At 39.1% G+C, this 13,519-nt stretch overlaps 1 protein-coding gene across 2 annotated transcripts in view; it reads left to right on the top strand.

Annotated features, from left to right (window-relative positions):
• Positions 1-5,731: 5,731 nt before the first annotated feature.
• Positions 5,732-13,519, top strand: part of grk5l (G protein-coupled receptor kinase 5 like) — a 52,004-nt gene continuing 44,216 nt past the window's right edge. Inside the window, exon 1 of one of the 2 annotated variants that reach the window (XM_038287298.1) lies at positions 5,732-6,239. In XM_038287298.1, coding sequence (XP_038143226.1) covers positions 6,188-6,239 — 52 coding nt within the window. In that variant the 5' untranslated portion in view covers positions 5,732-6,187. The remainder of the gene's footprint in view (positions 6,240-13,519) is intronic. The other variant, XM_038287297.1, reaches the window with a different exon arrangement.

Genomic DNA, 13,519 nt, shown 5'->3' with positions numbered 1-13,519 from the left:
CATTTCTCTATATTGTATTTATTTATAGAACATCTCATCTTATGACTTGATAGCATAACAAACTGGATGTACCCTTCAGGTTGCAGAGTTACTACCTTTATTGGACTACAAACAAAAGGCATCATTCACTATGGTAATTGGATTAAAGGGTATCGGTGGATCAGACAGCCTGTGTCCTGTTAGAGATCAGGGCGCGTCCGGACTGATTGATCTTATCTGCCCTCGACAGTCAATAATAATTCCGATAATTATTTAGACTGATGATGATCATGAATCCGAGCTGCTGTAAGGGAGACCGCTGTAAAACCAATTACTGCCGCTGCCACATGGACTTGCCTTCTTCCGCTGTTCGATATATTTAATGACATCAGTATAACTTGTTTCAATGGGGGGGACAGTTTCCTTGGGGATTCCAAGCAGGTTCATGTCATCTGGACTCTGAAATGAAAGCTATCAAATCTGCATAAAATAACAGGCTTCTACAAAATCTGTTCAATAGAAAGGAAAAACAGTTTTTATTTTTTCAGATCCTGATCAGCATCTTAAATTTATACTTTGGCGTTTGTACAGTTGTCTTCATTTTAGTTCCTTTTTTCTATCCACTTCCTGCAGGTTATGCGCAGTGCTGTGCTCTAATTCAGTGTACCTGCATCTAATGGCTGGAGAAGTAACATCTTTTAGGGCACTAAAGGATGCTGTCCAGCCAAAACCTAACATATGTTAACATGGAATTATAGTAAGGTTTGAGATTAGGAAAGATGTCCACCAGGATCTGTTTAGAAAGATGGGCTAATCTAAAGAGCTGGGTTTAACAGACCTCAGCAGTATGATGCTCTGCAAGTCTTGCTAATAATTCATTTTGATTTGTGTTGAGGCAGATGGACATCTAATGGCTGCAGGAAGTGGTTTGAAGCTTTTTAGAGCTGCTTCATACGGATATAACGTTTTGTGAGACGCTGGATGCCAGTTCTGACTTGAGCCCCAACCTGTCTGCTGTGTTTATGTTACTAAGGAACCCTATGAGATCTTCAAAGGAAATATAGATTTTATAGAAGGTTAAATTACACAGGATATGTGAAGAAGAGAGATACAGTAAGGGAGCACGTCTTTGGTTTATATGTAAGAGATTAAAATAATTATAGATATTTTTCTAATTTACAGCTCTGTTCTTTTCTGCTTTGTGTTGATTTAACACTTAAGATTATAATACATTACATTTAAAATTTTAGCTATAAAGAAAAAAGCAAATAAGAATCTTAAGATGATTTTTGTATTAATGCAAGAATGTAGTTCAAATTTCAATGTAAAATTATTTTACAGATTATTTGAACTAAATCTATTCAGATAGCTTTAAAGCCCCATCCCCGTTAAGACCAGGCTAAAACTGTAGCCTGACATGTGAAACCAACAAAGGAAATAGCAGGAAGTCATGGCTGAAAGCCCCTGGTTCTTCATCATTCCTTTATGTCTTCAGAAATTACATTTCAAAAGATCAATAAAAGTTTTAACAAACCAATATGAGAGGAAAATGACTCCTTATCACTTAGCTGTTTTTCATTTGACGTAATCCATCAAACGCATGTAGTCGATAGAGCGATATACATTAAACCAAAAATTTTGGGTGTTTTTGGTCAACGCATCACTACCATCTCTACTGGGAAAACTCGTTATTCCTCCCTGTTTGAAAAAACAAAGTTTAAAAATATGTTTTATTTGCTCTGAAATGTTTTTTCTGGGTTCAATTTTAGGTTGAGGAAAATAGCCTCAGACCATCTTTACATGTTCTTTCCTAAACCCTAATTTGCAGTGAATTATTTATATCTTTTTTAAATTACAATAAAATGAATCTCTTAATTTGACCAGTATGCCAAGCCTGCCTACGGTCCAGTAGTAGAAAAATGGAAATTCTTTAAAGTTTTTAACCAATCCACAGAACATGCAGATCATTAGTTCCATGAGCTTTTCAATATGGCCGACCCTGCAGAGGACAGAGAAAGGAGCTAATCGGAGCCCCTGGCTTCTGTCCAGGGTTTGTTTCAAACTGCTGCACAGCTTTCTGCATATTTTTAACAATTTATCCTCCAGTCAACTAGGTGATAAATAATTTTTTGCTCCATTATTGGAAATAAACAAAACAGGTAACAATAAGCTATAAAAATTAATCTGATTTATTAGTCAAATTAAGCTACATTATACATACATAACTTACTGATTGTTCTCATCAAACGCTGCGCTGAGGCTGCAGACTTGCCTCCGGTACCCAGACTTTGTAGAATGAGAGGCAGATATTTCAATCACCTCCCAATGTTTGCTGGTGAGGAACACTCAATCTCAACTATTTACACACTCAAAACATTCATTTTGATCTTTTGCACTAGATGATTTTTCTAAGAAATTTAATTTTAATATGGTTTTCTTTATCAGCTGTAAAACAGTGCTGTGTGTGATTAACCTATGATTTATACCCGGTTAGCTTTGTTCATAGTTGTCACTGCCATAATTTTGCATTGCATGGATTTAACATGGCTTGAGAAATTTCTCCTCAAAGATGTTGGTCTATATTGATATGATCACATCAGACATTTTCTGCTAATCTTTTCTCAGCACATCAACCACATCTAAAATGACAGATGTAGTGAGCGCTAAATGCACAGCCCTTTAAAATAACCACTAGGATAACAGCTTTACAATAAGTAAAAGAAAAGAAAAATAACAAGGATTTAAAATGCATTGGGAATATAAGCAACAGAAAAATAAAAAAGAAAGTGATGTATAAAAAAAATGTTGAAGAGACCAGTTTAAGGTGATTTGAACTTTTTGTGTATGATCCTGTCGAGGGACCAAAACCAGGCCAACAATTACCTTAATGACTCTCCTTTTCAGACGCATAGGCCAGTATCGGGTTTTGCAGGCCAACAAAGACCTCAACGACTCCCTATTACTAAGGGGTGGACCTGTTCTTCTGTTTCAATTTGCATGTTTTCTGAGACTTAGATTTTATTTGTCATGTTGTACACACAAGTGTAAACAAAAAGAAATTTCATTAAATATAGCTCTCTAGACTATTTCATTTTTTTTAGAGTGCAGCCTTGATAAGATAAGCAGCAGTGATACAAACATTGTGATGAAAAAAAGTGATGTAAACATATGACTGTATAGTTACAGTTCTAACATTCATTTTTTTTTTTTATAACCCATTTTACATAGCATTCAGCAGTCTAATGGCAGTGGGGAAGAAACTGTTCTGGAATCTGCTGGACCTGCATCGGATGCTTTGAAGCCTCTTCCCAGAGGGCAGCAGGGAGAACAGTCCATGGTGGGGGTGTGAGGGGCCATTTATGATGTTACAGGCTCGGGACACGCAGCGCTTGGATGAAATGTCTTTAATAGAGGGAAGAGGAGCCCTGATGATCCTCTCTGCTGTCCTCACCACTATTCTCACTTTCTTCCAGTCTGAGGTGCTGCAGCCTCCACACCAAACAGTGAGACAGCTGGTCAGAACGCTCTCTATGGTGCTTCTGTAGAAGGTGGCGAGGATGGGTGGGGGCAGGTGGGCTCTCCTCATCCTCTGCAGGAAGTACAAGAGCTTTTGTGCCCTTTTGACCAGTGAGGTAGTGTTTACAGTCCAGGTGAGGGTATCTGTGATGTGCACCCCCAGGAATTTGGTGCTGCTGACCACCTCTACAGCTGAGCTGTTGATGACCAGTGGAGCGTGGTTAGACCGGTTCTTCTTCGTCTTCTCCACGTTCAGTATCAGGCTGTTATCTTTGCACCTATCCACCAGCTGCTCCACCTCTTCTCTGTTGTTCTGGTCGTTGTCGTCACTGATGAGGCCCACCACCACTAAGCCATAACAAGGCTTTGTTAGGCTACTCTATAAAGCTTGGAACTCAATGCAGCGTCTTCAAAATTGGAAAACTAGTCCAGTGGTTTGTTTTGTAACTTTTAAAAAAAACATTTTTGGGAAAAACATTATAGGGAGTTAACGAGATGAGAATATAAAGATCAAAACTAAACTAGAAAGCTAAACATTGAACAAAAATAAACAATGGAAATGAACTTATGGCAAAACCTGAATAGACACAATAAACAAAATAATGAAAAACCTAGTAAAAACCAAAAACATGTGTTAAAATCTTGAGATATATTTTATTATCTCTTCTGTTAAAGATAGGCTTTGTGTATGCACCTTGATGCTCTTTCTCTCTGATTCTTTTCCCTGAAAAGAGATCACTTCATAACTTATATGTATTAAATAACCAGGAGGCATGACAACAGATTCTGATAGAAATTGTAATCTTACTCAGATCAGAGAAGTTGCTTAGAGTTTACAGAAGGCAGCTGCTCACCTCTCAGGAAGTGGTTCCAATTAACAGTTAAAAAGGCATTTTATACATCTCCAGTCTGCCACATCATCTTATTTTATATCATACACGTTAGCAGATGATTAGACATCCATGACTCAAGCCTTATAAAAATATTACACTTTGTTCTTAGATGTAGGATACCGCTCTCATTCCATTTCCAAATCTTTGCCACTTACAGAATAAAGATTATAACTGTATATCCAAACAGATGAACTGTCTGAATTAGATAAAAACATTAGTTCTGACCAGTGACGTGCGGTGAGGTTCATAGCTGGTGAGGCACTGACGTCATCAGAATCAGATTTGCAAATAGATGCATAGATTGACAGCAGTTTACAGGTTATGTTTCACTTCTGCATCCTTACACATACAAACTGTAGCTCACAAAACACACATTTCCTTAAAAAACAAAACAAAATAAATGTTATTACTGTCTTACCTTTACTTATAAATGAATAGAAGTCCTCCTTATCTTCCTTCAGTTTTAAAAGTCTCTCTGTCTCAATGGAGATCACTGCCAGGGAAGAAAGCCTTCCTTGATCCGTCCTGTTCCTGCCTTATGTTTTCAGTCTCTTGAGCACCCCCTGCCATGAGGCAAGAGAACTGCCTGCCTCACCTCGAACTTGTTCTCTGCCGTTTATAATCGCTCATTACACGAAACACGTTACACAAACACAGTTGGTGACAAAAAGCTCTGTACATTATATACATAAGCCAAATTATTAGAAATAAGTTCACATATTACATTTGTTTAAACCATTTTATTGACGCCGTACAGCAACATGCTCTCTCCGCTTTGCAGCCAGCGCAGAGCCAGGGGTTGCGCAATCCAAGGTGAGGCAGAGCTCGCTGCTGCCTCACCGGCATCGCTTCCAAGCATTTGAATGGGAAAATAAGAAAATTCAGCGATTTTGAACAAATAAAAATCGAAATTGGTGAAGCTACATGAAAAATGAATATTTTTTAGTACAAACCACCGGATGAATATAACAATTTAAATTACTTTATGATTATATATTTTCTTTCTTTCCATGATGGCTGGTGAGGCACTGCCTCACCTGCCTCCCCTGACCGCACGTCACTGGTTCTGACACACAACAGGCAGCCAATACCAAGGTGTAATAAACTCACATCATCAATGATAATTATCCTAACACTTCCCAGTTCAATTGCTGCAATAAAGACATTTTTAGATGGTATATGAAAATACAGAAATACATTTGTGCTTTTGAATTTATTCTAAAAAATAAATAAAAATCAACAAAGTGGAGTACTTTTATTTTGGTGCGTAGCTTTGGTGGCTGTGAAAAGCTCAGCTTGACGCAGCTGTGTAGCAGAAAGGCCCAGCCTCCCCTGATTACGCACCAACAGGGGAGGAGGGGGCAGGCTGATGTCCTCTCTGGTGCGCTCATCCAACCTCTGCCGTTGTAAAGCTGCTGTTACCCTGCTGTAAGGATCCGCCGAGATAAAACTCCCCACTTATTTCCATCGAGATCGTCCAAGTTGATCATTTTCCGCTTTGGGGACACATTTCACACCCGTATTACGCATGGAATGGTTTTGGGGGGATTGGAGTAGAAATGCAGCGCCGCACGTCCAGCCCACAACAAGAACCATGCCCAACTTACATTGCAAGCAAATCTATGACATCCTGTTTTATCGTTTACGACTTTGATATGAGAGAAATCTGCTCGGATCTCGACGAAGAGTGAAAGAAAGGATCCCGGCGCGCCGGCTGAAGGACGCTGTTTTCCGCCGCAGAAGCTCCAGAAACCCAACTACACCCCCTCCCCTCAGCATTTAGGATTTTCCTCTTTTTGATGGAGCTGGAGAACATAGTAGCCAACACTGTACTACTTAAAGCCAGAGAGGGTAAGTTGAAGCCGTACAGAAGCTCTAGGTGCAAACAGCAGACAGGCCTATGCAGGCTTTGGGACATTTTGCGCTCAGTATGCAGAAAAGGTGGGAATGATCGCAGAGATGACGGCAGCCTGCGGATTGTAGGCTCAGGTAAACCCTTAGGATGCAGCAGAGAGAGAGGGGGGGTGCTTATGCAATGCATAACAGACAACATCAGCACACAGTCAGGATATGATCCTCTTGAACCTCTAATCATGCTCAAGGATTGATTTTATTCCTCTTGATTTTGACAGATCTGGTGCGCCCCCTGCCCTCCCCCATTACCATATGTGAGGTGGGGTAGGGGTGTCTGCCTCCCACATCCGCTTTCTATGTCTGTGCAAATGAAAGCGCTCTTTCGCAACGCCTCTGAGCGATGAAGCACGTATTGAATCATGGAAATAACTTCTTTCTGCATGGGGGGACACATGGCTGTAGGCTGGATGGTGATCTGATGACGTATTGAAATCTATGCGAGGGGCCTGCAAGGATAGGCTCTGGCTGTCAGAGTGGAAATAGTCAAATATATGCAGCTTTAACAGGTCTGAGATGTTACCAGGGTCCTTTATATCCTCTTTGGACAAGGCAGGCTTTATTCTGGACAAGGGGTGTGAATCTTCTCTTTTGGAGGGATTTGCTTTTACACTTTTATTGTGCAGTGATCTAACTGTTCACCTCCTCTATTGATGGCTGACATCAGCTTTAAAACCATGACTTCCCTCCTCTCTTCTTTACTGGGATGGATTTTGCAATGAGATCACAAACATGGAAATATAAACCAAATATTTAAGATCTAAAAAGGCAGGTTGTCTATATATTTAGATATGTGATTACATTTTTTTTTTCTCAAAATGCTTCATTCATTTAAAATTAAACACCAACACATTCTTAAATCCAGCCTAAAGAAATGTTTAATGGTGTGAATCTACTTCTGTTCAACAGGTCCGTAACTATTTTATATCAGAAGAGCGTCATGTTTTGAAAATTTACCTCAATGGGGAGAAATGTTAACACTTAAGACATGATCTGTGAGAGGAATAAAACGGATAGAGGTTTTTGGCGAAACTCTATTCAGTTTGTTTATATAGCAGAAATTCACAACACGTGTCATTTCAAGGCACTTTACAGAGACAATTTAATCAGATCATACAGTCAAATTGATTAAAAGTTTTCTATCTTCTATCTCTATCACACTAAGAAGGCAAGAAGAAGGAACTATTTAGCCTTTGGCTCGAAACCGCCACTCAGCTTCAGTGCATCAGCCCTACAGTGGAACACGGGGGTGCCAGCATCATGATAGGGGGAATGCTTTTTTAGCAGCAAAGGCAGTGGAGCTGATCAGATTTGATGTCACCTTTGATTGAGGTAAATAGCAAGCCATATTGGAGAAAAAACTTGAGGTTCATTTTCCAGCAGGACAGCTACCCCCACACATATGGAGCTATAGTAGATCCATTTAGTTCAATTCAATAACACTTCATGGTTCCCAAAAGGGAAATGAAATAAAATGTAAGCATTACTGTATGTTAGAAAGGGGAGTGGCGGCCTAGTGGTTAGGGCATGGAATCCAGAGGTTCTGAGTTTAAGCCCCACACCCACGGACTGCCACTCTGGGTCCCTGAGCAAGACCCTTAACCCCACACTGCTCCTTGGGCACCGCACAATGGCAGCCCACTGCTCCCCAAGGGGATGGGTTAAATGTAGAGAGTTCATTTCGTTGCTCTGTCCTAGTCACAGTGAAATGACAATAAAAAGCTTAAAGGTATAGAAATCATTAGTAAAACTTTGGTAAGGCTTAAGAGGTCGGTTTTCACTGATGCCAGTTGTGCAAACCGGCTATAGACCCTTATTATAAAAGTAGTATTTTTCTTCTAAACTTTAGTTATAATAAGACACTTGAGAGGAACAATATTTATAAATTGTGATATTTGCTTCTGGAGGCTGAAACCAACTAATGGGCTTAGAAGCTTCTGAAAACATCTGGGAATGACCATGGCTTTTCCAAAGAAGCGTTTTAAATTCGACTCTGCTGAATGGATCACTCATAACAAGTATGTTGAGGCAAAGCAAGTAATGGGTGCAGCCTATTCTTTGCCCAAACGATGAATGGGCCATTCAATTTGTTATCTGAACATAATTTGAATGAAATGTTTGCTCTGTTTTGGAGCCACATGTTGCTATTTAAATTTCTCATGGCCGTCCTTACTTGTTTTCTGAAGAACAGGGTTAAACAAAATTTTCATGTGGTGTAACATCATTTAGTTCACCGGCCCAAGAGTCTTTTCTGAGTCAAACCCACAAAATTTGTATGATTCTTAAAGGGAGATTTCTGCGATAGACCGGCACAAAGTATTTGTGAAACGCTGAGAAAAGATAAACCGGTTTAGTGCATTTTTTATTTAGGTCAAATGCATCAATGCTGCAAAAGCACACTTTGAAGTTAAGTTTTAGATTTTAACACATCCAGACGATGTAACTAGGGCTGCAACTAAAATAATTTTGCAAATCAATGAATCTGTTGATAATTTTTTCGATTAATCAATTAATAGTCTGATAGCCAAAGATTCCTTAAAGAAGGATTTAAAAAAAAATTAAACCAGGTAAAACTTTTCCAAATTTGGAGTTCTGGATAGAGCATATAGACAGGCGAAATTTTTATTTTTTTTTATCTTAAATGAAAAATGTTTATGTAATTTTTGCAATCTTGGTGAAATTACTGCAATAAGTGGGTTGCTCTGTCAGCTAAAGGCATGTTTTAGACTCTTTATAGTTCAGCTAACAATTAAATGATTAATAAATTCATTTGCGATTGTTTGAATAATGGATGATCTTATATAATCAGGTTTATCAGAACATTAGTCTGTAAGTAGTTCCATCCATTGTTCCAACACCTCTTATCTGGTATCTTGTTCTTACCTGACCCTGTTGAAGAAAAGCTTCCCCACAGCATCCTGCTAACATCACAAGGTCACACCATCTGTACGATGAGGTGTGCTAAATCTCCACAGCACACAGCTTTTTCCAACCTATAATATAATTTATTTTTAGGGTTCCACATCAAAGGCAGCAAAATTTAAATACACAAACTTAACATATTTGTATATGTAAATATTGGGTGAGATCCCGACCACATCGTCTTAGTCTTTCTTAAATTTAGATACTTTAGAATGTGTGGTTATAAGTTGATGATGTAATCTGAAGTGAGAGCATCAGTGCTTCTCTTGATAAGAACCTGCAGGCTGTTCACAGTTTCATTTGACAGTGGTCTCAGTTTAGCTACTCAGTGAGACGGGAGCACTTTTTAACAGCTTTCTCACCTAGAGTTAGGACTTGTCTTACTTTCAGATAATGGTATTCTTCGCAGAGATGGCACAGAGTGTTGTGGAAGTTTTGAAGGAATTGCAAAACAAATGACATGTTGTCAGAGGCACATTTGGGTATGCTCATTTTATGTCAGCGAAGCACAACTGGGCCGGGCGAATCAGGCTTCAGGAATTAATGAGAGCAGTTAATGACCCAGCAGATCTCGCTTGTCCCAGCTGCGCTGTCAGGGTTCACTCCGTCTGCATTCTCGCTGAGATGGAAAAAAAAGCAACCTCTCTGAGGCAATATTTGAAGTTTCTGAGCCGCTTTTTTATCAACGTCTCTAGAAATTCTTCTTGGTAAGACTGCCTCAACTGATTTACAGCCGCCCCTGCCTCACTAAAACATGTTGCAGGTTGTTGCGAGTCCATTACTGGCCGAATGGTTTACCAGTGAGAATCATTAGAGGTTTTGTATTACACGACCCAGAGCCAGTGCTCTGCAGATCCTCTGTGTGCTCAGAGCATCTCTTCGTGTGAAAGCATGACAGAGCACACAGGTTCATCGCCGGATCAACGACCTAGAACAGGCCGGAGAATGCAAATGGAGCAAATAGACGCTGTTTATTCTTGATTGTTTATGCAAGATCATCTCAAGCTGGAGCTGAAGGGAGAGGCAAGCTTTTCCTTTCCCAAAAGCCCCCAGCTACGAACAACAGGAAGGCCCAGTTTACACTGCAGCCTGAGCTTGTTTATGCCAGCATCCTCACACATCCCCAATCAGTAAAACAGTGTGAGTGACAGCTATGCACAGAATTAAAAAGCTACTGATATAACCAGCAGAACAGGCGTTCTGTCAAATAAGTGATGCTTCTCAGATCTGCAGTACTGTGAAAAGATACCACCCCCCCTTTTTATCACATTTGAATGTCTCAGATCATGAAGCAGTTATTCACTTCAGACAAAGAAAACTCAAATGAATGTGAAAAGCAGTGTTCAAATGCTGATTTTGTGTAACCTGGCACTATTTGAAGCTATAATCGCCATCATTGTTTAATGGTTATTTACATATAATTAACATCATTGTGGTTTTATTTTACTCACCCACCCTTGATCATTGCCAAGCCCGTAAAAAAGAAACCAAAATCCAAACCATTATGCCAGAGTATGAAGAAATTAAAGGATTATTATGAAAATAAAATCAATAAGTCTTTTTTAAAGATTTGGGACGCTGAGGAACTGTTCAAAAATAAAGAGAATACATGAAATGGAGTTGAAAGTTCCCACCACTAACAAAAGGACTCCAATATCATATTTACAACTCAACAAGAACAAAAGAGAGAAGAACTTTTAACACAGTGAAGGGCTCATATCCCTCAGATAAGAACAGGAATGGAAAAAAAACTACTTTTATAGGAGACTTCAAAAGCCCCAACCCCAGCAGGCCAGAAGAAAACAAATCCCCGTCTCGTATTTGATTAAAAACACTCTCTGAGGCTTTATATTCCAAAGTGTGTGTAGAGTTACGCCCGGCGTAAAACTAAAAGTGTTAAAAAAAAAGAGGGGGATCATACTGACTGTCAAAAATGGCACTAGTGAAGTATTCTGCTGTAATATTTGGATGAATTTTAATAGTTAACTGAACTGTGACTTTTTCCTCTCTACCAGAAAATCCTGAATAAGAATTTCTATGAATTAGTTTTTCTCTAGTGCTGGACAATATATACAGATTTTTAAAATATTAATATATTTTTTTAAAGACATAGATGATGATTCTATAGCTTTTATATTAAAGTTATAGTGGAGGATTTTGGCAACGTTTTGAAAAGACTCGCCCAGTCCACTTAAAAAAAAAAAATGCACATGCACAACCTTGTACCTGCTCCCGAGAGTGAACGCCTATTAAACTCGTGCGAGAGCGTGCACAAGCCCATTTCTCCTCGTGCACGCTCTGTTTAAAAATTGCTCTTTGCATCGCTCATACAAGCTAAATTTCCAAAAGAAGATTTGTAATTTTTCTACTGTCAGACTCGCTATCGGTAAGTTAAAATGCAGGACGGCCTTATGTAAACATATCACAAGATTTATTGACAATTAGGAGGACCAAAGAACATCCTCAACAATACCTTTAAGATGGCCTATAATACAAATGGTTGTAGGTCATTTTTCAGCCATTTCAGACATGAGCTCATGTTTATCTACAGCTGTTTGTTAAAAAAATTTACCTGGGTGACATTTGGGACAAAGCTTCAATTCAGAAGAAAAACATATTGAGATAAACATCTTATATTGCCTTACAATTTAAAAACATTGAGATATTATTCTTGGTCTATATTGTCCTGCCCTATTTTTGACCTACAGCTAAAGGTCCCTATTTGTGACCTTTAGCTGTAGGCCCCTATTTCATTGCTGTATGGGCTTAAAAAAAACCTTTGGCTATATAATAGCACCTTCTTCAGTGATCACTGCGTTACATAAAGCTAAATTGTGTTACACAGCATCGGTTTGATGCAGCCCATAAGCTATTTAATCAAATTGATCGTTATATAACAAACTAAGTGGGCTAGAACTCCATCCTACTGGCAGTCGGTCTCAGCTGAAGCTACTTTACGGATGATGAGTGTAAATGTAGTGAAACGAAACGTCTCCGTCTCTAGCTTGGTCATCCCTGTATCATCTGACCGTTTCCAGTGTGTTCCGGCAGCAGGAAAGGCAGATGTTCTGATCTTTAACACTCTTGAGTTTTGTCAGCTGAGAAAAGAAGACAGCAGATGAAAATAAACTGAAGTTCCTGCAGTTCTGATTGTGGGTCGTTTCTTTTAGCGTTTAGGGCTGACATGTTGCCACAGTGTGGGTTTAATGCCAGTGTATGTTGTAGATTTATGTGTGCCTGTGTTAAAAGATGAGGGGCGTGGGGATGAATTCCTTTGTTTAAATGTAACCTGAACTTAGCCACTGTGACGCAAACAGAAATCAGTGCTGTCGATTCTTAGCTTGGTGTGTGTGTGTGTGTGTGTGTGTGTGTGTATAAGACAGAGAGGGAGAGGCGCTGCCTGCCTGCCACCCCATTCACAACTTTGGTTGGCAGCATTCGTAGATTCCAGAGCAGGCGAGCGAACGTCATTGCCTGTCCCACTGAATGAGAGTAAGGGGGAAAAACTGCACTGCTGCCTTCAGATGCCTTTCCTGAAATGCTGTAACAGATCTGGGGTTATTAAGTTTAGCCAAGTAGACTGAATCCTACTCCCTTGCCTGCAGGCTTTCATCATTTTGGGCTGTTGTTTTCGAATGCTGTCATCACTCTCGAACAATAAAAAGGATCACCGCAAATTATGTTACTTGAAACTGAAACAAGCACAGATGGAACTGAGAGTTTAGTTAAGGATCATAAAAATGCAAGCAGAATTGATTGGTTGGTATTTAATTGACTGTATGGTTGCAGAAGAAAAACGCTCGTATTGAGGGGTTCATATTTAAATAAACACACTGGTTAACTTTACTTAAGGTGTAATGAGTCATACTGGGCTTGGCTGGGTTCATATGAAGCCAGTTTTGCTTTTTTTTTGTAAAAAAGTTAACTTTTAAGCTAAAACAGAGATATCCAGATAGGGAACAAATGCAGGACTAGCCTCTACTCTGCTTTTTTTAAAATCTTTGGTGACATAATGTTCATTTACTTTAAGTTTTTCTTTTTTTACTTGATACAAAGATGCCTTTTTGCTCTTTTTTTCCTTGCATATACTCCAACTTTCTTCACCTATTTTGAATCCAGCTAAAAGCTGTTGTGAACAGTCAGAAAACATGCATTTTAGATGGAATTTCTCCATTGTAGGATTCAAATACTGAAACAAAATAAATGCATTTGGTGAAAATGCATATAATTAACAAACACAAAGTCATGAATTTGTTAAAAAGAATATTTTTCCCTTTTTTTAAATTACAATCTGACAT

The sequence above is a fragment of the Cyprinodon tularosa genome, unplaced genomic scaffold, assembly GCF_016077235.1.
Source record: "Cyprinodon tularosa strain WSP-4 unplaced genomic scaffold, ASM1607723v1 ctg238, whole genome shotgun sequence".
Taxonomy (NCBI): domain Eukaryota; kingdom Metazoa; phylum Chordata; class Actinopteri; order Cyprinodontiformes; family Cyprinodontidae; genus Cyprinodon; species Cyprinodon tularosa.
This window is presented reverse-complemented; position numbering and strand designations above follow the sequence as displayed.